This window comes from Lissotriton helveticus, chromosome 2_1, assembly GCF_964261635.1.
Source record: "Lissotriton helveticus chromosome 2_1, aLisHel1.1, whole genome shotgun sequence".
NCBI lineage: Eukaryota > Metazoa > Chordata > Amphibia > Caudata > Salamandridae > Lissotriton > Lissotriton helveticus.
The window spans coordinates 1098035465-1098061618 of record NC_136059.1 but is presented as its reverse complement, the minus strand read 5'-3'; the positions used below and the strand labels follow the sequence as shown (position 1 = coordinate 1098061618).

The 26154-nt window shown below is 45.9% G+C and overlaps 1 protein-coding gene across 1 annotated transcript in view; it reads left to right on the top strand.

The window, feature by feature from the left end:
• FREM1 (FRAS1 related extracellular matrix 1) overlaps positions 1-26154 on the top strand; it is a 792938-nt gene that overhangs the window by 481557 nt on the left and 285227 nt on the right. Inside the window, exon 22 of the mRNA XM_078675906.1 lies at positions 10996-11140. Coding sequence (XP_078532032.1) covers positions 10996-11140 — 145 coding nt within the window. The remainder of the gene's footprint in view (positions 1-10995; positions 11141-26154) is intronic.

The window sequence follows — 26154 nt, the reverse complement described above, 5'->3', positions numbered from 1 at the left end:
TGGAAGCAAACAGACCTTGGCTAATGCAAGCCACGCAGGAATCAAGAAAGGCTTGTCACTCGGACCAGCAAGGTCAGAGCGGGTGCTCCTTTTCACAGGAGCAGGGGCAAGTCTGGAGCAACCAGACCTGCAGTAAAAGTTGTAGGTTTCGTCGCCAAGATGGCCGCTAGCCACGTGGCAAGTGGCCGGGATGGCGCGTTGAGTAGCACGGTGCAAAAGGGCCCCACGCAGATCGTGGAGATGCTGGGGGGCTGATCTTTGGTGCAAAGGCTGCTCGAGGTTGGGGCTTCTCAAACCCCAAAGCACAGCGTCGAGGGTGCCTCTGGTGCTGCGCAGTCAGCTTTTCGGGGGTCTTCCAAGATGTCCGGTCCCACGTCTCTCGGTGCCTCCACGGGTCCCTTCTTTTCAGGGACTGTGGATCGGGCGGTGAGAAGTCTGGGAGTCTGGGTCTTGTCAGGCTCTGGGCTCGGGCTCCGGCAGGAGGCGGCGGCAAAGCAGACGTCGAATCGCTGGTTGGTGCCTGTGTTCACAGGGTGGTCACTCCTTGGCCACAAGGGAGATTCTCTTCCGTCTTCTGAGCAGCAGAATGTCGAAGTCCAGTCTTCTTCTGTATTTCAAGTTGATTCAGGATGATCTGAAGTCTCAGGACACAGCTCCCACTCTTATTCGAATCTGGGGGGCCGGATCACCTACTAGGTCCCTCCTCTGGGTGGAACCAGGAAGGGGGGTGGTTACACCCCCTTTCCTTTGTCCAGTTTCGCGCCAGGACTGGGGCAGGAAAGCCCCAGCACCGGTTTGAACTGGCCTATGCACACGGACACCTTGTGTGCCCCAGGCATGTCTGATTCTATTCAGCCCTGTCCTACCCAATACACAAAATCCTGTCTGGGGTGGTGCTAGCACCTCCCAAGGCAGGAAACCCTTTGTCCAAGCTGCCCTCGCTGGAAGGACTCCCAGCAGCAGGAGGTCAGACTTGTGTCTGCGGTGGCAGCATCCATCTTGTGATGCTGAGGCTCTGTTTAACTTTAGCCGGGGTTCAGGCTAGGTACATGTCGTGTCCCTCTAGAAGGGTGGAATGCTACCCCCGTCGCCAGAACTGGCGAGGGGGTAGTATTCCAATTCGTATGACACCTTACTCGACATGTTTTGATAAAGCCAAACCTAAGATAGCATTTAACCGCGAGGATTATAATGCACTTAAGAGTATATGGTATGGCAGTATCATGAAACAGCTAAAGGACATGGTTCCGAAAGCTGCAGACAGGCTCAGCTCATGCCAGAGCACCATCTCACATATTTCCAAGCACTCTGCCTCCAGGATTGATGAGGCCTTCCATAGGAGTGGCTGATAGGAACATATGTGTCCATTTTAAGTTAGGTATAGGCATACTACACCTAAGTAAGGGGTGGTTACACCGACTTACCCCAGCTGAGTGATCAGCCAGTTGTGTCAAATATGGAGGCCAGGCCAGGGGTGGCACAATACGTGCTGCAACCCCTGGTAGGCCTTGGAAGCACCTATGCCCTGGGTACCTGGGTACACTGTTACAGGGGCCAATAAGGTGAACCAGTTCCAATTTCGTTATGCACCTAGAGTGCATGGGTTACAATTTAGAGAGAGAACAGCAGGCTGTGGGTCTGATTAGCAGGCCCACAGCCACATTAAGTCAGAAACCAGTGAAGCAAAAAGCAAAAATTTGGGGTGACCATAGGATAGCAGACCCTACTCTCCTACACAACCCCCCCCCAAACGCAGGGACATTAGACTAACCTTGACCAGTTGTGTCTTCATGTTCTAAGTGGAAGTACCTGGAGAGACCATCTGCGTTGCCATGGTCAGTCCCTGGGCGGTACTCCACTGTAAAGTCCATCCCCTGTAGGGAAATGGACCACCTGAGCAGTTTGGGGTTTTCACCCTTCATCTGATTAAGCCATAAGAGGGGCTTATGGTCGGTCTGAATCTTGAAGTGAGTGCCAAACAAGTATGGTCTCAACTTCTTCAGGGCCCACACCACAGCAAAGGCCTCCCTCTCAATGGCTGACCAACGTTTCTCTCTGGGGGTCAGCCTTCTGCTAATGAAAGCAATGGGCTGGTCTTGACCATCTACATTAAGTTGTGAAAGCACAGCTCCCACTCCCAACTCAGAAGCATCTGTTTGGACAATAAACTCTCTTGAGTAGTCAGGACTCTTCAGGATAGGTGCAGAGCACATGGCCTTCTTCAGGTCATCAAATGCCTTTTGACAGGATTCTGTCCACTGAACCTTTTTGGGCATCTTCTTGGATGTCAGATCATTAAGAGGAGTCACAATGGACCCATAGTTCTTAACAAACTTCTTGTAGTACCCAGTCAGGCCCAAGAAAGCTCTGACCTAAATCTGGGTAGTTGGAGGAGTCCAGTCCTTTATGGTCTGAATCTTACTCTCCAGAGGTTGAACTTGGCCTCCACCCACAAGGTGGCCCAAATACACAACCTTACTCTGCCCTATCTGGCACTTGGTTGCCTTGATAGTGAGGCCTGCCTTTTGCAGGGCCTCTAGCACTTCCTTCAGGTGGACCAGGTGATCCTCCCAGGTGGAACTAAAGACAGCAATATCGTCCAGATATGCTGCACAAAAGTTATCCAACCCAGTAAGGACGTGATTCACCAACCTTTGGAAGGTGGGAGGTGCATTTTTCAAACCAAAGGGCATCACCACAAACTGATAATGCCCACTGGGGGTAGAAAATGCTGTCTTGGCTTTAGACTCCTCAGCTAACCTGATTTGCCAGTAGCCAGCTGTCAAGTCAAATGTGCTCAAATACTTGGCAGAAGCCAATTTGTCTATGAGCTCATCTGCCCTTGGAATAGGGTGTGCATCTGTCCTGGTGACGATTCAGAAAAGGGGGTGGTGATGAACAGAGTGTCTGAATTAAGCAGACCACTCTTACCCAGTCCAAAGATCAGGGCTTGATCCATCACTGTTATTTAGCTCACTGCCCCATCCCAGCTCAGAACCTGGCTATATGCAAATTAGTCTGTCCCTGGCCCAGTGCATCATGGGAACAGGGCAGACCAAACTACCAAGCCAATTCTTCACCAGAAAGGAGACAAGCTACCGGGGACCGGTTTCTGGCATTTCAGCCTCGTCGGCCCGGCTTGCTTGAATCCTGATGGAGCAGTGAGCAAGGGACTCATGTCTGAGTATACCCTGCCACACCTATAGTGGCCAAAAACGATTCAGAAAAGGGGGTGGTGATGAACAGAGTGTCTGAATTAAGCAGACCACTCTTACCCAGTCCAAAGATCAGGGCTTGATCCATCACCGTTATTTAGCTCACTGCCCCATCCCAGCTCAGAACCTGGCTATATGCAAATTAGTCTGTCCCTGGCCCAGTGCATCATGGGAACAGGGCAGACCAAACTACCAAGCCAATTCTTCACCAGAAAGGAGACAAGCTACCGGGGACCGGTTTCTGGCATTTCAGCCTCGTCGGCCCGGCTTGCTTGAATCCTGATGGAGCAGTGAGCAATATTGTTAAATATTTTGTCCACCCTAAGCGTGGAAGGGTATACTCAGATGTGAGTTCCTTGCTCATTGCACCATCAGGATTCAAGCAAGCCGGGCCGACGACGACTGAAATGCCAGAAACCGGTCCCCGGAAGCTTGTTTCCTTCCCAGTGTAAGAATTGGCTTGGTAGTTTGGTTTGCCCTGTTCCCATCATGCACTGGGACAGGAACAGACTAATTTGCATATAGCCAGGTTCTGAACTGGGATGGTGCAGTGAGCTAAAAAACGGTGTTGGATCTAGCCCTGATCTCTTGACTGGGTGAGAGTATTCTGCTTAATTCAGAAACTCTGTCCATCACCACCCCTTATTGTTAAATATTCTGTCCTGGTGACAGCATTGAGTCCTCTGTAATCCACACAGAACCTCATCTCTCTCTTTCCATCTTTGGTGTGAGGTTTGGGGACCAGAACCACTGGGCTAGCCCAGGGGCTCTCTGAAGGCTCAATGACACCTAATTCCAGCATCTTTTGCACCTCAGCCTTGATACAGTCTCTGACATGGTCAGGCTGCCTGTACATTTTGTTCTTTACAGGAAGACTATCACCAGTGTCCACCACATGGGTACACCAGTTAGTCTGACTGGGTGTCAGGGAGAACATATGTCGATATGACTGCAAAACCTGTCTACAGTCATGTTGCTGATGTTCAGTGAGGCTGCCATCTAAGGCCACACCATCAACTGAGCCATCTTCAGGGTTCTGAGTCAGCAGGTCTGGGAGAGGGTCACTCTCTTCCTCCTGCCCCTCATCTGTAGCCATGAGCAAGCCCATGTCTGCCCTGTCAACATATGCTTTCAGCCTGTTAACATGGAGCACCCTGTGGGGGCTCCTGGGAGTTTCAAGGTTCACCAAGTAGGTAACCTCTCCCTTTTTCTCCAGGATGGTATGGGGTCCAGACCATTTGTCTTGGAGTGCTGCTGGGGCCACTGGCTCCAACACCCACACCTTCTGTCCAGGCTGGTACTCAGTCAGGACAGCCTTTTGGTCATGCCAGGCTTTCTGTAATTCCTGGCTAGCCTCAAGGTTTTTGGATGCCTTCTCCATATACTCAGCCATCCTGGAGCGGAGACCAAGTACATAGTCCACTATGTCTTGCTTGGGCTTTTTGAGAGGTAACTCCCATCCTTCCCTCACCAGACATAGGGGTCCTCTTACAGGGTGCCCAAACAACAATTCAAAGGGGCTGAAGCCAACCCCCTTTTGTGGGACCTCTCTGTAAGCAAACAGAAGGCAGGGCAGAAGGATATCCCATCTTCGCCTGAGCTTTTCAGGTAATCCTTTGATCATGCCCTTTAGGGTCTTGTTAAATCTCTCAACAAGCCCATTGCACTGTGGGTGGTAGGGAGTGGTGAACTTATAGTTGACACCACACTCCTTCCACATTGCTGTCAAGTATCCTGACATGAAGTTGGCACCTCTGTCAGATACTACCTCCTTAGGAAACCCCACTCTGGAGAAAACTCCAAGTAAGGCCCTGGCCACAACAGGAGCTGTTGTGGTCCTAAGTGGAATTGCCTCTGGGTAACTGGTGGCATGGTCCACCACCACCAGTATAAATCTGTGCCCAGATGCTGTAGGGGGATCCATTGGTCCAACAATGCCAATCCCCACTCTTTCAAAGGGCACCCCCACCACAGGTAATGGTATAAGGGGGGCCTTTGTGGTACCACCTGCTTTGCCACTTGCTTGGCAGGTTACACAGGAGCGACAAAACTCCTTTGTATCTTCTGACAAGTGAGGCCAGTGAAAGTGACAGACAAGTCTGTCCCATGTTTTGTTCTGGCCTAGGTGTCCTGCTAAGGGAATATCATGTGCCAAGGTAAGTAGGAAGCCCTTAAATTGCAGAGGTATGACCAACCTCCTGGTTGCACCAGGCTTGGGGTCTCGACCCTCTGAATAAAGGAGCCCATTATCCCAATAGACCTTATGGGTACCTTGAGCATTCCCAGCAGCCTCAGCAGCAGCCTGCTGTCTGAGGGGTTCAAGAGAGGGACAGGATAACTGAGCCTGCCCCAAGTCTGCCCTAGAAGGTCCCCCTGTCCCCAGAAACTCAACCTGATCAGGTTCAAGCTCTATAGGGACAGTTCCTTCAGGGGTCTCAGAATCATCTTCCTGTGAAGGCTGATCCTCACTTGTAGGCATTTGGGAAGGCACAGCCTTTACCCTCCCGTTCCTTGTCTTGGGAGGTACTTGGTCCATTGTTCCAGGATCCAAGACCTGAGGTTCAGAGAGGCACTTTTTGGCCTGTGACCTGGTCACAGCAAGGACATGTGATGATATCCCTAACATCTCTGCATGAGTCCTGTACTCAACTTCTGACCATAGAGAGTTCTCCAGGTCATTGCCCAACAAACATTCTACTGGGAGATCAGCACTAACCACAACTCTTTTTAGGCCGGTTACCCCTCCCCAGGAAAAGTTCACAATTGCCACACTATGTGGAGTAGTGACATTGCTGGCATTGGTCACCAGGTAATTGTCACCTGGTAGGTACTGTCCAGGGTCCACAAAGCTAGGCGTCACCATGGTGACACTGGCGCATGTGTCCCTGTATGCTTGAGCCACTTTTTTGTTAATCAGAGGTGTCTGTCTGTACTTGCCCAGATTATTGGGACTGACAGTAGGGGAAAAATCAATCTCCCCATCACAAATCAGAACAGCCTGTGTGGGGACTCTGACTAGGTCAGAATATCCCTCAGTTCCCAAGGTGATACCCACTACCCCCTTAGTCTGTGGACCAACACTGCTAACTGTACTAGTGGGTGCAGGTGCCTTAGGGGCTGCAGTGTTGGGGGCTCCACCCTTTTTACAATCACTTGTCCAGTGAGTGGTGTTTTTGCAAAAGCTACACCAGGGTTTTCTTTGACCTTCTTTCTTCTTCTTCTTGGAAGTTTGGGACCCACCCTCAGTATTAATTTGGGGCCCTGTTGAAGACTTCTGGTCTTTAGCTTTCTGCTCCCCACCCTTCTGGTCTGTTTTCTTTTGGTCACCACCCTGGTTCTGGTTCTGGTTCTTTTGCTTAACTCTGGTTCTAACCCATTTGTCTGCCCTCTTTCCCAATTCTTGGGGAGAGGTTAGATCTGAGTCAACCAAATGTTGATGCAACTGCTGGTTCTGACAGTTATTTAAAATCTGTTCTCTCATAAGCAAATTGTACAATCCTTCATAGTCTGTAACCTTACTTCCCAGCAACCAGCCCTCCAGAGCCTTAGTGGCACATTCAACAAATTCAGACCAGTCCTGAGTCTGTGTCTTCTGGGTATCTCTGAACATTAACCTGTACTGTTCAGTGGTTAAGCCTAACCCATCAATCAGAGCACTCTTCAGGACTAGGTAGTTTCTAGAATCCCCATCACTAACTGTGAGGAGTCTGTCTCGGCCTCTACCTTCAAAGGAGAGCCACAAGATTGCTGCCCACTGCTCCTGAGGGACCTGCTGTACTTTGCAAGCTCTCTCAAGTGCAGTCATCCACTTGTGGATATCATCCCCAACTTTGTAGGGGGGCACAATCTTACTCAGGTTTCTATTGTCATAGGACCTGTCTTTATCCTTAGGGATAGTGCTGCCACCAGTGGGTTCTAACCCACTCTCTCTAGGCTGCCTTGCTCTAGCAAGTTTCTCTTTGGCCAGGGCAACTTCTAATTCTTGTCTCTGGATCCTAAGTTCAGCCTCTCTCATTTTGGCCTCATGTTCCCTTCTCTGAGGGCTAGTCAACTCCCTTCTGGAGTTGCCATGAGAACCTCTAGAAACATGGGAAGTATTGGATTTACCTGAGTGATTCCTCCTCCTCCTATGCTCCTGGTTAAGTCCATTTGGGGGTCTGAATGGGTTGGACCCACCTTCAGTCCCAAATAAGCTTAAGTTAGCCTGGTTAAGCCTGCTGACTAACACCTGGCTATCTCTATCATCATCAGACTCACTTTCTTCCACCTCCTCCCCTTCTTCTTCCTCAGGCTGAGAATTCCCAGGGGTCTGGTATTCCTCATCTATCTGGATGACAGGGGCAGGGGCATCAGGGTTATCATCTTCAGAAGGAGAAACGTCCGCACCAGTCCCTGAGGGGCCTGGTTTGGGGTTCTTTAGAGCTTCAGACTGGTCTAACAGCTCTCTGAGGTGTCCTGCTGTAGGAGTAGGACCTGTTATGATTCCTCTCATGGAACACAATTGCCTCAGTTCCTTAAATGGAAAGATAGCAAATTTGGATGGTGCCCTTGGAGGGTCACTCTCAACAGAGTTGGGTCCAGTGGATCCCTCTGCTCCAGACATTGCTCTAGTGTGGTGGATGTGTTGCAATCTACCTACACTTGTGTTTTCCTACAAAACCTATCTAGCAGTTGTAGTCAGGGTGTGCTACTCCCTATCCTCTACAACAACTAAGTTCAGTAGAACTTAAGTATATTTAGTCTTGTTTTAGTGTACCTATCACGTACCTGTATGATCTTTCAAATGATATTTTCAAAGATTGTAATGGTAAAACAACAGCAAGCTCAAATCCCAATCCGCTGCTCACCAATGTGAGAAGTTGGCCTGGTATATGATGCTCACTAGTTCTAGTGATCACCTTGTACCATGCCAAGCAACCCTTATGGTGCAGGTTGTAAAGTCGACCTTATAGACAAGCTATCCTAGGGGTAGCATGGACTAAGCAGTCTTAGGCTAAACTCTGTAAAGGCATGTGAAGCAAGCTGTTTTACCATACACAATCCCCTTGAATACCAAATGAAAGGACACCACACAGATATATATTGAAAATATATATAGATTTATTTCTCAAAAGATACCCTATACTCTTTATGAGCACAGAAGCACAAGCGTTAAAACAAAACACAGTTAAAATACACAAAAGTTGCACGAATATGGATGAGCCCTAGGGGTCACCTAAACCATATACTAAAATAGTGGTATAAGGACCACTATGGGGAAAGTGAAGAGGCCTAGGGCCTGGGGAATCGCTGGAGCTGTTCGGGACTAACAGTGATGAAGTCGGGAAAGGCCCGCGGGACTCGGGTGCAGTGCGGAAAGCGCACGCAATACCAATGCAATGTCAATGGTGCGTAAAAGTTACAAAGTTAGTTAAAAAGGAACCTTCCGAGTGACCTAGAGGAGTGAAACTTTAGACACAGACCCTAGAGGTGTGTACCAGTGTGGGAACACCGGCGGAGCTGAGTTACCTCACCCACAGGAAGCGGGTGCATAGGGTCGAAGTAGTGTCGGGTTTCGTCACGCTGGTCGATAGTGCTTGGAGCTGAAGATGCTGCAGGCGGCTCGAGGTGAAGAGTTCCGGTGGATCCAAGGGAGGATCTGAAGTCGTGAAGACCTGAAAGCAGAGGGGACAATGTTCAAAGTCACTAGCCAGTGACTACCGTGGAACCAGATTGGAACCAGGCGATGTCGGGTGCAAACAGGCATCGAGGTGTAGCTTCTCTCTGCAGCCACGTGGACACGAGGGGTCGAAGACATCCAGGAGTCGGTCACGAGCTGTCCCACGCTGGCTTCTCGCTGTTGGCGGTGTCGGCAACCAGATGGAAGCAAACAGACCTTGGCTAATGCAAGCCATGCAGGAATCAAGAAAGGCTTGTCACTCGGACCAGCAAGGTCAGAGCGGATGCTCCTTTTCACAGGAGCAGGGGCAAGTCTGGAGCAACCAGACCTGCAGTGAAAGTTGTAGGTTTCGTCGCCAAGATGGCCGCTAGCCACGTGGCAAGTGGCCGGGATGGTGCGTCGAGTAGAACGGTGCAAAAGGGCCCCACGCAGATCGTGGAGATGCTGGGGGGCTGATCTTTGGTGCAAAGGCTGCTCGAGGTTGGGGCTTCTCAAACCCCAAAGCACAGCATCGAGGGTGCCTCTGGTGCTGCGCAGTCAGCTTTTCGGGGGTCTTCCAAGATGTCCGGTCCCACGTCTCTCGGTGCCTCCACGGGTCCCTTCTTTTCAGGGACTGTGGATCGGGCAGTGAGAAGTCTGGGAGTCTGGGTCTTGTCAGGCTCTGGGCTCGGGCTCCGGCGGGAGGTGGCGGCAAAGCAGATGTCGAATCGCTGGTTGGTGCCTGTGTTCACAGGGTGGTCACTCCTTGGCCACAAGGGAGATTCTCTTCCGTCTTCTGAGCAGGAGAATGTCGAAGTCCAGTCTTCTTCTGTATTTCAAGTTGATTCAGGATGATCTGAAGTCTCAGGACACAGCTCCCACTCTTATTCGAATCTGGGGGGCCGGATCACCTACTAGGTCCCTCCTCTGGGTGGAACCAGGAAGGGGGGTGGTTACACCCCCTTTCCTTTGTCCAGTTTCACGCCAGGACTGGGGCAGGAAAGCCCCAGCACCGGTTTGAACTGGCCTATGCACACGGACACCTTGTGTGCCCCAGGCATGTCTGATTCTATTCAGCCCTGTCCTACCCAATACACAAAATCCTGTCTGGGGTGGTGCTAGCACCTCCCAAGGCAGGAAACCCTTTGTCCAAGCTGCCCTCGCTGGAAGGACTCCCAGCAGCAGGAGGTCAGACTTGTGTCTGCGGTGGCAGCATCCATCTTGTGATGCTGAGGCTCTGTTTAACTTTAACCGGGGTTCAGGCTAGGTACATGTCGTGTCCCTCTAGAAGGGTGGAATGCTACCCCCGTCGCCAGAACTGGCGAGGGGGTAGTATTCCAATTCGTATGACACCTTACTCGACATGTTTTGATAAAGCCAAACCTAAGATAGCATTTAACCGCGAGGATTATAATGCACTTAAGAGTATATGGTATGGCAGTATCATGAAACAGCTAAAGGACATGGTTCCGAAAGCTGCAGACAGGCTCAGCTCATGCCAGAGCACCATCTCACATATTTCCAAGCACTCTGCCTCCAGGATTGATGAGGCCTTCCATAGGAGTGGCTGATAGGAACATATGTGTCCATTTTAAGTTAGGTATAGGCATACTACACCTAAGTAAGGGGTGGTTACACCGACTTACCCCAGCTGAGTGATCAGCCAGTTGTGTCAAATATGGAGGCCGGGCCAGGGGTGGCACAATACGTGCTGCAGCCCCTGGTAGGCCTTGGAAGCACCTATGCCCTGGGTACCTGGGTACACTGTTACAGGGGCCAATAAGGTGAACCAGTTCCAATTTCGTTATGCACCTAAAGTGCATGGGTTACAATTTAGAGAGAGAACAGCAGGCTGTGGGTCTGATTAGCAGGCCCACAGCCACATTAAGTCAGAAACCAGTGAAGCAAAAAGCAAAAATTTGGGGTGACCATAGGATAGCAGACCCTACTCTCCTACAGCAACCACCAGTGTCAGATATATATTTGCACTGATAGATTGAAAGCCTGTTTGCTAATTGCTAAGTACTGTTAAATATATCTACGCTTGATAATATCTGCTATCATCTGTCGAAGGTATTGACAACAAACAATGAAATGTGAATGAGCTCCATAACTCCCCATGTACTGTTTTCGATGTTTCAGGAATGAATGTGATGTACATGCACGATGACTCCGAAAGCCTTGCGGACAGGTTCACAGTGCATCTCTTTGATGGGAAGCACACCGTTGAACGAACCATTTCAGTGACTATCCTTCCAGTTAATGATGAAACGCCAGAGCTGGTCAGGTAAGAGACTTGCCTCTTGCTCCAAATCATGAAGTATAAGAGAAAATTGATAGTGAAGGTGAAAGAATGCAGCCAAATAAAATACAAACCAAATCTCACCCATATCTCAGATCATCATTAATTTCTCTAATTCAATGACATTTAACTTTAGTTAGAACTTCAGTCTTCTCTCACCTCAATTCAAAGCTGGTCTATTTATACTCTTCCCTAGCTCTTTCCATTCCCAGGGGCTGATTTTATCATTGTGCATTATTAGGGGGAGTTTGGCAAAATGGAAGACCAGGCATTAATCAGCAGTTCTCCTGCCCTGTCGTGCAAAGGAAGTAGCCAGAAAATTTAAATAATCCCCACTTTGATCCTACCTGTAGTCACACTGAGCCTGCAAAGCCAGCGAAGCCGACCCTCCTTAGAAGAGTTTCATTCACACTTTCTTCCTCCTTTCAGCCATCTTATCCCTCCATCCTATCACCTTTCCATCTATTCATTGATCAGCCTGCTCTTACTTTCATCTTTCCATCCACTCACACATCCAATTAAACTTTGTTTAACCCCTCTATCCTTTCTTTGTTGCATATAAACAAGAATTCTTGCAAGTATCATTATATCTCTGCATCTATTCATCTTTCTACTGACCAAACCTTTCTCTTCCTTTCTCATCATTTCACATACCTGTTCACTCTTCCATTCATTCAGACTGCCACTTATTGATCCTTTCACTCTTCAGTCCATGCTTTCACCTTTCCTTATATTCGTCTTTTAACCTTCCATTTATCATTTTACCCTTACATTTTGTACATCCTTTCACCTTGCCATCAATTCACTCACGCTGCCTCCCTGTCACCTATTCATCCCACCTTTCACATTTCCTTCATTCTTCCCTTTCATGTGTTCTTCTTTTCGGTCACCCTTTCCTTTCTTTATTTACCATTTGCATCTACTCATCTTTTTTCTCCCCTTCTTTACTTTTACATTTTGTTTTTATCTCTATCGCTTACACCTTCCATTTCCCTCTACCTGTGGTTCCCCATTTCATAATTTCTTTTTTTTTGCTTTCTTCACTGCACAGCCGTCTGACGTAACATTTCGTAAGGGTGCTATTTATGACCGTTTCCGACAAACATGCGGACATATGAGGCCCATAAATTATGAATATTGTAGAGGGAGTGAGTTCACCAGCCCATGGGCCCCAGTGACACCCCGCTTGTGCTGCTAAACCGGGGGGTTCGCTACGCCACTTCAGTCGAGCTCACATTTACCAGATTGTATAGCTCACATCTCTCCCGGAAGGCTGTCCTGGCGCTGTGTGTAGTCTGAACAGATGCAAATTCAAATAGACTGTGGTGAAAGTGGAATTAAAAACCTAACCAGGCAAACAAAGTAATGTTCCTTGTTGGATTCATTTTTATAGTTATAAAAATAAAGAAAACCTGAATCATCAATATCAATTTAGAATGTTCGATTTGCTGGTTGACAGCTGGTGCGTCTTCCAGCTGTCAGTCAAAAGCAGTGACCTTCCCATCGAAGGGTCACTGCTTTTCATGTACCAGGAAGTTCAGCCGTTTCTGGGATTTCCTCCCTAAGCAAAGCTGCCCTACTTAGGTCTGCCATGCGAGTCATGTAAGTGCCAAGCATGGAAGAGAAACAATGGCTCCTCAGGCGCAGGGAGAATACAGATGGTACGTCGGGGTCACTGATGTTTGTTTTTCACCATAAAATCTCCTGCTTTGGGAGCTTGTTTGTGAAGAACAAAAAGAAGGTTAGCTTGGCATAAAGGTGTACCTGCTCAGCAGTCAGCTGCCATAGCGGGAGATGTACTTCAGTGCTTAATTTGAAAAAAAAGTGCGAGGGTCATTCTCTGGAGGTCACTGCAGCCTGAAACACCCATTGCCCCTGCCAATGCTGCCACTGACAGTCCCAGCACAACTACTGACTCCTAAAAAATGGCAGTCCTAAAAGTATTATAGTTCAGACTATTCCAGGCCACCCAAAGCAATAAAAATGGTGTGGACAGCAGGTATTATTCATTCTCAATATATATTGACGTATGGCGCTGAGGGACCCTTTGTATTGGCTGTATTTAGTGTGACAACGTGTGTGCTTAGCAATGTATTTCATGGAAGAGGGTGGGAGAACTTAATATCTTCAAGGTCCTAGAGGGAGGCCAAGACCTTCCCTTCACATCCTTGCCATTGGGGGCTTTACCAACTTTAAAGAGCTGGCCTCCCTGATTCCAGAACTATTTTATTTTTTTGTCCTGTCCTTGCAGATCCAAATGTACTATCGTTTAATGTCAAGATGGGGTATTAACCCTAAAGTCCAGGTCCAGTCCTGTGTTTGCCTCCCCCAGGAGCTTCTAAAATGTAGTACCCCCAAAGTATGTCAAAGTGTATGCTGAGCACTGCTGAACAGTGTCTCAACTGTACACACACTGCTAATTCCAGGTGGTCCACTTTCACTGAATACCACCAAAACTACTGGCAAGCCAAATCTTCACCATTTAATGTACATGCTGCAGCTGGGGCTTCAGCCAACTGAGCTGTCCATAGTTATACCTGATGCCACAGACCATTGACACGAAGGGGCAGACATATCAAAGCTAACATTACTACTTTTCAACTCTTTGTCTGGTATGTCTGGTTTAACTGTCCCTTTCACTGTGACTGTGTTTACAGGCACTGTTGCAAAACGGATGAGTCCCGAGGTAGCTAAGCATTCACTAATACTTCTCCCTGGTGCCCTGTGTTTGTTGTACTCTCGCATGTAAATTCACCTTCTTCCTACCTTATAAAATGGATAAACACATTGACACATCCCTGCTGTTCATCCCTCAAAGTGGGATTGGTCCATTTATGCTGCATGTGATTAGATAACAGCATTTACAACCCACACAATGCTGCTTGATACTGCAGCCTCCTCTTTATAGATGTTAATAACAAAGCCCCATAATCTTGGGCGAGTAAAAGAACCATTGCACGGAAACAACCCTAAAGGCAGTTGTTCTGTTGACCTGTGTAATCTTGCACCAATTGTAGGAATAGCCTTAATAAAAAAAGAACTAACCAGCTTTCATGATGACCAGAACAATTTAACAGTACTATGGTAAACCATGAGACTCAATGCTAGCTTACTTAACTCACAGGTTCTTGCTAACTGTGACACAATGAATGAAGAACGCACAGAAGACGGAAGGGAAAAACAGCACATACTCCAACAGCACCGCCTACACGCGTGCCTATAAACAAAACCCTCAAACACATCAGTACAGATTACAGTGGCGTGATGCAAAATGATGGGGGAGGCTGATCCTCCCATATCTCACAGGATATTCCTTGAGTTGAGTGGGGGCCACGTGAAGGACTGGTGGTCTCTGAAAGGTTGGGGACCCCCTTGTGCCACAGGTGCTGTAAGGACCTGCATCACACATATTGGTGGAAGATCACAAGACGCTTTACCTTCGGGCAACATATGCTGGCAAACAGGAATGCAATAATAGAAACATACAAAGCAAAAAACTAAAACACTTCTAGTCTGGAGATAACACTCATTGATTTTGTGCAATGATGAAATGCTAAGGGCTAATATTTATCACAAAATGAATGATTGCACTATGTGAGGTAAAAGCAGTTACCACACGTATCATAATTTAAAAAAAACCTGCTCATAATGAGGGTCCATAAAGTCTTCACAGTCAATCATGTCACTCTAGTGTGCTGTTACAATCCTTTATGATCTTACGTCTTGTATAAATTCACCAACCCTCGACTACGTTTATAAGAATAAAGTGTCACAAGACTTTTCATTCTATGCATTGAATAATTTTTGGGAGAATTTAACATTCTAGAAATCCATGCTCAATCACCTACGCATAACAGACTTTTTAATACTTTCATATCTTAGACTTTGAGAAACTTCAACAATTGGACAATATTCCTGAGCATCTGTTCTTTACATACTTGTAAGTACAACAAATGATCAGCCCTCTTGGAATGGGTTTGGAGATTAGTCACACGTATACAAAAGCAGGAATCTTCTTTTGTAACCATACGAATTGAGGCAACTATGAGCTCCCACACAAAAGTCACCTAATGACTTCGGATTACTGGCACAGTAAGTAGGCTCAAGATTTTAGGTTTGAAAATTCGAGAGACAAGCTGGGTGAAGCGTTATTTTTATAGTTAGCTTAGCTACTGCTCGTTACTAATTTAAGGTTACTTCAATTATTCTGAGTTGGTTACAATAAAATCCACTAAAGTTATTTAAAATGATTAGCAGGTGACCAGACCAGGGATGGAGTAAGGTGCTGATTATCCGAGCTCTGTGTCCCCGGGGGCCTTATAGCTTATTCTAAGTCGATTTCAGGGGCTGCACCCTTGCCCCAACAAACGGCCCTGCAGCGGACAGGGGCGGGAGCACCTGGTGATTGGGAAAACCGGATGACCAACATAGTGAAAATCAGCTTTCTCTGCTCCGAAGCCCGCAGGTCCGGTAGCCATCACCATCTTGTACCCAATAAAGATCATAGAGCGGGTGGTCAGTAAAGCATTCTCCCAGTTTCTGGAAACCAACAATATACTGGAGTATGTGCAATTTGGTTTCCGCCCAGGGCATGGAACGGAGACAGCTCTGGTAACCATGCTGAACGATCTTCGAATGCAGACGGACAGGGGGCAGTCAGCAATACTGATTCTGCTTGACCTGTCCGCCACTTTGACACTATTAACCATGAGATATTTCTGGCCAGGCTTAAGGATGTAGGGATAGCGGACACAGCATGGAAATGGTTCCAATCATACCTCCCTAAAAGACGACAGACAGTGGCTCTCTCACTGTTTCAATCTAAGTTCACTAACAACCCATATGGTGTTCCTCAGGGATCTGCTATTAGTCCAATATTATTTAATGTATATTTGAGACCATTGCTGGCTGACATTAAAGCTCATAACGTTAGCCTTATTAATTATGCAGATGACACGCAGCTTATTTTGTCATTGGAGGGGGACCAATTGACCTCACTGGAAGATTTCCATACCTGCATGAAGGATGCCTCAGACTGGCTGAGAGAAAACTCTCTTCAATTCAATGCAGACAAGACAGAGATCCTGTGCTGTGCAGCAGGCAAAGTTCTTTGTCTACTACCAAATGATTTCTGGCCTATACCGACCTATATTCTTCTAAGATCTTCAGAGACGGTGCGCAATTTAGGAGTTATGTTCGACGACAAACTGAGCCTAGAAACCCAGATCAACAAAACTGCTGGATGCTGTTTTGCTCTTATCAGGGTGCTCCGAAAGATTCTACGGATGCTATCCTCACAGGCCAGAGCACTGGTAGTTAGAAGCGTTATCTTGAGTAGACTAGACTGCTGTAACACACTGCTGCTAGAGTCTCCAAAATACCTGGTTGAGAAACTGCAGAGGGTCCAGACAATGGCGGCCTAGATGGCTCTAGCATGACCAAGATATTCATCCACATCGCAAACGCTGACAGAGCTACACTGGCTCCCAGTGTCAGAAAGGATAACGTTTAAACCCCTCTGCCTAGTATTCAAAGCTCTGCACAGTGTTGGATCCAAACCCATGCAGTACAAATTTGCATCGTATGTCCCCACCTGGAGTTTATGCTCATCTTCGGCCAATTTGGTTTAGGTGCCCAAATTCTGAAAGATAACATCAGGTGGGAGAGCTTTCAGTATTGCAGCAGCAAAGCTTTGGAATAAACTCCCCACCAATATCAGACAGTCAGAAGATCTGATGCAGTTTAGGAAAAGAATCAAAACCTGGCTCTTTCCCAGGGAATGAACTTTCCCATAATCAGCCCGCCTCGATCAATCTGCTCATTGCTGCTTATTCATCCAAGGCTGACTTGGGCACATTTTCAACAGCGCCAGGATCACCAGTGCTTTCAGCTTCGCCACTGGGTATTATTTCCCCCTAGGACAGCAGGTGCCACTCAGTCCCTCACCCCATTTGAAGCTTTGGTGCGGGGCTTTGAGGGCCCTAGGGGTCTTTTCTCCAACACGTTTAGGGTTCTACAATAGTCTTGCTTCCTTCCCTGTCCCCCCTTCAGAATACTTATTTTTTCAGCATGAATCCTTTTCACATGCTATGCATGCATTCTGCCATCAAGCTGTTGGGTCCAGAATTGTGTCTTGACCTTCTTCTCTCCTCTTTTCCTTTTTTATTGTGTGTGGACGTCATTGATCATGATTCGGTGGTAAGTCCATCCCATGTGTGACGTCAGATGGCGCACCCCAAGTTCCTGTGCATTGTCACCATCTTCAGGTTCTTTTTTTGCCATTGGTTCTGGAAGCACACTGGAGGAGCTTTCAAGAATGTATGAAAATGTGCAGAAAAAGGAAGAAAAAGTTGACCAAAGAAACAGAGAATCACCAAAGGCCAAGAGTAAACACCAAAGACTAAGGAAGGGAGCCTTCCTGACCCCGACAGGGGACACCGTCATTAAACAGCTCGTGGCCAAATAATGCACATGAGAGAGGTAGCTAAGGTGTATTGAGAACACTCCTAACTACCTCGCGCAGAGGGATCCACACAAGCTCTGCAACCTGTGCCTCCCAACGGATCACAATGCAGAAATTTGTAAAACCTGTGTCAAATATGCACCAAAGACCCTCAAGACAAGTTTGAAGCAATGACTGGTGCACCACACCATGGCTGGCATTCATAGACCACAGGAATCCTTGAAGGGCCTGGGTCTATCCAGTAACAACAAGGACAACTTTGAGGATGCAGAGCCAGCACAAGGGGTAGAGTCGGACACCGAAGTTTGCTCTGACGACGTCGAAAGAGCAGAAGCCATGAAGAAGTCGGCGAGGGATCCTGAAAAGACCAAGTGACAAAAGCGAACTAAAGACCTCAAAGCCTAGATAGGCACCTTGACTTCGCTATCGAAACACTCGACAACTGAGAGTCGGCACAAACGGAAAGAGCTGCACAGTACCTGACCAAAGAACACAGACAGTGGCAATCCTTTGAATCCTGATTCACCTTATATTCTAAAAGTTGATGCTGACATAGCAGATTAGGGTGCAACTCTGTTAAATCACACAGCTTAGGGAAGATGGAGTAGGAAACAGATATGACATTCTTCAAACTGGAAGGAGCTGTCAGTAGTCCAGGAAGCCTTAAAGAATTTCCAGGATATTTAGAAACAACATCATCTGTTAGTTCAGAGAGACAATTGAGTAGTGATGGCATATATCCACAGACAGAGGGTGGAAATCTTCATTCCTTAACCTGATGACAGTAAAGGTAAGAAAATGGGCAGCAAAGTGCCTTCTATCCATTTCAGCAACAGCTTTCGGGGGAAGGACACTGTCCAAGTGGATATTTTGAAATGGTTGTTTCTAACATCCTGAGATCTTTGTCTCTCATGAATAGTTTTCAAGGAGATATGTCACAGATTCTGGGAATCTCCGTTGGAACTGCTTGTTTCTCTCAACAATTCGCAGCTAGATAACTTCTGTGCACAGTTTACAACTCCATGGGCATGAAGGGCAGATGCTCTGGTTGATTCAATGTCCTTGCATGATCCTTTATATGTTTCCTTTCTTCCCTCTAATTCCAAAGATGTTACCTTAAATGTCCAGAGAGAAAAGTCAAAAGTCATAGTAGTGGTCCTTTTCTGGCCAAGGAGATCAGGTTTCCTCTTCTGTCAATGACTTGCTTACCTCAGTGGAAAATTCCATTGTTTCCATCTCTCTTCATAAACCAGGGTTCACTTCCTCTAGATCACTTAAATCTTTCAGTTTGGCAGTTGAGAGGGCTGGGCTATAAAAAAAGATATGTCATCTAACATCTATAATGATGTGGTTTAGGAATCCATCTACTTTGGAAGCATATTCTAGACATTGAAAGGATTTAATAAAATGGCGTTCAAAGAAACAATATTCCTCCAAAGATTGTGTGATTAGAGTGGCCCTTCAATGTTTGTTAGGTAATTTTAACAAAGGTTTGACAGTGGTAACATTAGGAGCTCAATGGTGAGTGGTCAAAGTATTTAGTGTACCTTGGGGAGGTTTTCCAGATGTAACGGAGAGCCTGGGATTTAGGCTACTGGGGAATTACTCTATTTCTAGACCTGCCTTATGCTCTTCCTTCTAATCACACACAAGAGCAACTGAACTGAATGAACAAAGGAAAATATGGATCTTGTTCTAGGAATGATTACTCCTTTATACCTTTTGTATATCCAAAGATATTGGAGATGATGCCTCACTCACTTTAGTGTGACATGCTTCTTCATTGATGGCTCTCCACAGCCTGGTAGGGAGGTACCACTCAACCAAAAGAATGAAAGTTCCTAGATAACATTTGGCTGGATAAGCAAGGGTCCAGAAGAAAAGTGGAGAGTTAAACATAACTTCAGGTATACCCAAATAATTCCTTATTTGCAGGGTACCTGGGCTATGGATAAAAAAGGTTTATAGGGTTTTGTTGAATCTAGTTGTTAGTAAAGGACAACATGTTTCGGCCCACAAAAAGGGCCAGTCTGGGGCCTTTGTCAGGGCTATATTAAGTATCCCTGCCTTGCTTTGCATGCATACTATGCCCATTTGTGAGACCTAAAGCTCTCACCTGTGTTGGTCTTATATCTTCAGAAGTACCTAAGAGACAAAAGAGTGCATCAGCGAGGTTAAGGATTGATCCACATGTATACCATATCATACTTTAACAAAATCTATTGTCCCAATCTAATTCCTCTTCGAACTCGTAGTGCTCCTTTGGCCATAACCATCCTAGGGTAAGGACTATATCACTCCAAATTCAGGATAGCTCTCTATGTAAAACAGTATGGTGAGGTTACTATGGGGTGCTAAGCGAAGTGTTGTCCTGTAATAATAATGTTGACCTCTACTCCTTGTTCTATTTGTCGTTGGTTAAACCGAGTTTAAACATATTTTATACAGCTACAACCCCCCCAGGCGAAACACATGCTTTTCTTGTTAACTGTGGTTTAGACCAATCATGCACATGTTCTCTACTTACCCATATTTCAAGTCTTTGAAAGGTCATGCATGTCTGGGGCGTGGTGCAGTCCTATTGTCACACACTTACGGGGGAGAAAAAGTTATTAAGTGTACATTTCAGATTGTCTTTTATCTCAGTTTCATCAGAATAAATAGACATTCTCAATAGTCGTTGCCTGTAAGGAATGCAATTCCCACTTATATATGTTGTCAGAGCTGCACTCGGAAATTAATTCCTTAGTGAGGTAATGCTATATTCTGTCCCTTCAAGACGTGCTTCACCTGCTCCATGCGGGTCATAAGGTCTTTATTGGCCACATATTTTTGGTGTCAGCAAACTGTTTTGTGTTAGGTTGTGTACCAATTTGGCTAAGCTAGCTGCATGGCTTTAACTATATGTATAATTCAAAGACCCTGATAGTGATTACACTTTCCAATTGTTTTATGTGCCGCCATGCTTGCTTATTTACATTCGCTCTGGTGATACAATCATCTGGCTGGGTTTGGGCTTCTACACCAATTTATATAATTTAAAGTTCCCACTGGTGCTCACAGCTGGTAGTTCTGTTGTATGCTGCCACGCTTTTAATTTTGGTTTGCTTAGGGCTGGCAGTATATACCAACCACTAGCATCACTTGCTCTTGCACTCATACCTAACCTCATAACTCTTGCCATGTTGTTTGGTTATATTTATGTACACAATAATGTTCATTGGGCAAATTCTGGACCCACAACACACTGTTGAAGCTCTTGACAGTGTCAATATATGCTTTCAATTACGTCTTCATTCCCTTGAGGATTAACATCCCGGGGTACGCCGTTCGTACACATCTCATCATATGGTAACCCTGCGGGTCACATGGGTATTGTGGGCAGAAAGCACACCGTACGGGACTCACTGCGTTCCATTTCCCCCTCTCCTTTCTGTTCCACTACAGTTTAGCCAAGCACCAGCTCTTTCCCTTACTTCATCAAAGATCTGACACCACTCTTCCACCTACGTTTAGCAACCTTCCAGACCACCACCAAGTACTGATGTGGGCTCGGCATCCATTATACAGGATCAGAGCTGGCTGCGGGTGGCATTCCCACTGACGCATCTGTACTAAGTGGCTATTGGAATGCTGGGAGTTGGAGTTTCAATTGACTCCTGAGCATCCCACTGTGGGTAGGGAAGCGATGGGGACAGCATTGTTTCTGATTTTGGCGCTTCATGGAATGTCCAGTTTATATATTGATTTCTGTATGGTTTTTTTCATTACAATATAGGTTAAATCGGGGAGTCTAATTGCACAGAGTTATTGGTGATTGCCTGTGTTTTTCTTGCCAACTACCTGGGATTGTATATAAAAAAAGAAGATGGGTCCTTTGGCTCTTTATTTTGTATGTGTATATATATATATATATATCTCGCTCCAAGTTACCCACAGGCAAGGATGCACTAAACAGCTAGATCACGGGTAAGAGCGAACACCACAGTCCGATATGTTTCCAGCTCTCATGTCATAGATTTTAGCCTGGCGCGTTTCTGAACTTCTTGTTCTCATCAGAGGCTCAACAAATGAGTTCGTGCTGACACACCCACACTTAAATACCTTGTTTAGCGTCCTTTATGTGCGCAATGCTTTCTGGATTTTGTAGTGTGTGTCATCATTGATCCACAGATGGAGGCACGTTAATTACCAAGCTGCCTTCATTCAAAGCCCTTGGATGGGCCTCAGACTGCGTGCCACTTATAAATCCCATATTGTCAGCTGTTTCACTCCTTGGGCTCGGCAGAATTTCCGGGCACCGTGACCCCCAGTGATCCCGGGATCGTGCAACCTTCGCGGCTGGGCTGACGCGTTAACATCTCACTCCAAGTTACCCACAGGCAAGGATGCACTAAACAGCAAGATCACGGGTAAGAGCGAACACCACAGTCCGATATGTTTCCAGCTCTCATGTCATAGATTTTAGCCTGACGCGTTTCTGAACTTCTTGTTCTCATCAGAGGCTCGACAAATGCAGTAATAAGTAATAATAAACTTTATTGTTCAGTTAATTAAAACCATAACAATTTACTAGATAAAAACCCATCCATTTTATAAAGAAAATGTTTTGTTTTGTTTTATAAAATTACGTTAAAATTAACAATAAAACATCTATTATAAGGCAAAAAGTAAAACTCAAAGATTTCCGACCAATATTTACATCATTGTGCAATAGTTCATATTGTTAGCGTTACATATCTTCATGGTGTTTAATGCGTTTCTCAAATGCCTGCAAGAACTTCACCAGCTTACAATGTAACCGAGGAGCAGTTATGTCCAGGCATCCAATAATAGCAGATCTACATGTTCGCAACTTCTTAATCTGAAAACTACTCTTTAAATAATATGACCGTTCCTTAGACAGCGTCTTACAATGGCAAATTATATGTATAAGATCTTCTTTGGAGCTGCCACACAAACGACATGAGACAGCTACCTGCCGTTTCCAGGCTGGTTCATCAGCTAATGTTGGAAAGTTACCAAATCTCAATGACATCAGCTTTCTTTTAATAAAAATGGAGTAAGTTGTTTCCAAATACAGTGCCGGTGTCAGTGTCTTATAGCCATTTATTACAGTCCAGGAGTGCGAACGATGAGAAAAAATTTCTTTATCCAAAACAAGTGAATGAAGTTTAGCTGCTTTATTTAAAATCTGTTTTAATAAAGTAAATGACAAATTTGTATCCCATAAAGTTTTTGAGCTTGTGGCCTCCAAAGCATACATAAGGAATTGATTGGCTTTGAATTTTTTTTGGGATTGAAGTTCTTGCCATAAATAGGTATTGAGATTGTTATTAACTGCTTTTTGCTTTATTTGATACCACATCTTAATGTATGAGTATAGTCTGCCCAGGGCTTCATTTTTTAATCCAAATTCGAGTCGCATTTGCGCTGGTGATGCCATACTGGGTAATCGTAGAACCTTTTTATAAATTTTAGTTGTTCAACTATTCAATAGGTCCGCATCCGTTCCGTGCATTGCCACACTTGCATAGGTCAGGGTTGGGAGAACTTTGTTGGCCATCACAGTTAATAAGGGTTTGAGTGATGGACCTTCCAGTTTTTTTGACAACGTACTTAAACCAAATATCAAGGCTCCCGCTCTTTGAGTCAAATATTTCTTCTGTTCTTTTAAATTAAGCTTATCATCAAGGTAGAAGCCCAGGTATTTGTATGCTGAAACTTTCTCTAATGGTTTTCCTTTTAACCAAATAGCGTGATGTGCTCCGCGGTGATTGGTTATCAGCATAGTTTTTGTTTTTGCGATGTTTAAGGCCAATTTATTTGCCAGCAAGTAAACCGAAAGTTCGTTTACTAGTCTGGTTAGACCCACCTTCGTTAAACTCATAAGCACTATGTCATCGGCATAGGCCAGATGGTTGAGCTGTAAATCACCTAGTTTCGGCGGATGAGCATTGCAACTATTCAATAGCCCCGATAGATCCGAGATGAAGAGATTAAATAAATGAGGCGCGAGAACACATCCCTGTTTGAGACCTATCGTTGTAGGGACTTTTCTCGATAGCCGGGTGCCATCACCTATTTTCACTTGCGACCATGTATCCGAATAAAATAGGAGCAAACCCCTTAAAATACTTTCCGGAATGGCCCATGCTCTCAATTTCATCCACAATAAATTACGATCGACACTGTCAAACGCCGCCTGAAGATCGACGTAACACATGTTTAGTTCCTGCTTTTTACTCATACACTTCTCCGCAATCATGGTGATAGATAGGATGTTGGCAATAGTTCCAATCCCCTTCCTGAACCCCGTTTGATTAATGGGGATCAGCTCTTTTTCATTCGACCAGGTAACCAGATCGTTTAGAAGTAGTGTTGCAAAATATTTTGCCTCAACATCCTGCAACGCTATTAGACGATAGTTGTTCGGTTTGGATCTTTCACCACCTTTATAAATTGGCATGAATATTGATCCTTGACAGCTTTCTGGGACTTGGTTTAAATTTTGGACATCTGAGTACAGTTCGGCCAGGCAAGGCCCCCAAAATTCCGGTGAATATTTGTACACAGCTTGTGGAATGCCATTCGGGCCTGGCGCCCCATTTGATTTTGCTCTTTTAATAATTTTAATTATCTCTTCCGCTGTGTATAGATTGGTCTGAAAGTCTGTACTCAGTTCATTACCGTTTTTATTAACAAATGAGTTCGTGCTGACACACCCACACTTAAATACCTTGTTTAGCGTCCTTTATGTGCGCAATGCTTTCTGGATTTTGTAGTGTGTGTCATCATTGATCCACAGATGGAGGCACGTTAATTACCAAGCTGCCTTCATTCAAAGCCCTTGGATGGGCCTCAGACTGCGTGCCACTCATAAATCCCATATTGTCAGCTGTTTGGGAAAGTGAGCCGGTTTTAAAGAATAAAAGGTGTTTCCCTTTCCTCTGTGGAGTGGCGTCTCTGAGCTCAGGGGCAATCTTGGGATGTTGTGACACGGCGGTCTCGGCCGTGGGAGATTGCACCGCCTCATAAATCGAACAAGAGGTCTGTCTCGCTGTTTGAAAAAACGGCAGCCAGCTTTCAGCACGGAGGAACTTTTTCATTGAAAATCGGAGCAGTTCCAGGAGCCCACTGGAGGGCTATAAACATTGACTGAAACATTTGGGGAGTATAAATGATGACAACTACACGGACCCCACCGGAGGGTGCAATTCGGACTGCAATACCCAGCATGCCACAGATTGGAGGGTGGATAGGGTGAAAAGCTTTTACAGTCTACTCCGTGTTTTTGATGTCCCCTTTCCCTATTGAATAAGATGCAGGTGCATTGAAACGCGTAAGGGACAGAAAATTACTTGGGAAAGTGAGCCGGTTTTAAAGAATAAAAGGTGTTTCCCTTTCCTCTGTGGAGTGGCGTCTCTGAGCTCAGGGGCAATCTTGGGATGTTGTGACACAGCGGCCTCGGCCGTGGGAGTTTGCACCGCCTCATAAATCGAAGAAGAGGTCTGTCTGGCTGTTTGAAAAAACGGCAGCCAGCTTTCAGCACGGAGGAACATTTTCATTGAAAATCGGAGCAGTTTCCAGGAGCCCACTGGAGGGCTATAAACATTGACTGAAACATTTGGGGAGTATAAATGATGACAACTACACGGACCCCACCGGAGGGTGCAATTCTGACTGCAATACCCAGCATGCCACAGATTGGAGGGTGGATAGGGTGAAAAGCTTTTGCAGTCTACTCTGTGTTTTTGATGTCCCCTTTCCCTATTGAATAAGATGCAGGTGCATTGAAACGCGTAAGGGACAGAAAATTACTTGGGAAAGTGAGCCGGTTTTAAAGAATAAAAGGTGTTTCCCTTTCCTCTGTGGAGTGGCGTCTCTGAGCTCAGGGGCAATCTTGGGATGTTGTGACACGGCGGCCTCGGCCATGGGAGATTGCACCGCCTCATAAATCGAAGAAGAGGTCTGTCTGGCTGTTTTAAAAAACGGCAGCCAGCTTTCAGCACGGAGGAACTTTTTCATTGAAAATCGGAGCAGTTTCCAGGAGCCCACTGGAGGGCTATAAACATTGACTGAAACATTTGGGGAGTATAAATGATGACAATTACACGGACCCCACCGGAGGGTGCAATTCGGACTGCAATACCCAGCATGCCACAGATTGGAGGGTGGATAGGGTGAAAAGCTTTTGCAGTCTACTCCGTGTTTTTGATGTCCCCTTTCCCTATTGAATAAGATGCAGGTGCATTGAAACGCGTAAGGGACAGAAAATTACTTGGGAAAGTGAGCCGGTTTTAAAGAATAAAAGGTGTTTCCCTTTCCTCTGTGGAGTGGCGTCTCTGAGCTCAGGGGCAATCTTGGGATATATATATATATATATATATATATATATATATACATATATATATATATATATGTATATATATATATATATATATATATATATATATATATATAACTATGATTTTTTGTGAACAATTAAGGTCCTATTTTGGTTTACTTTGGTGCCTTTTCCACATATTATAGTTTA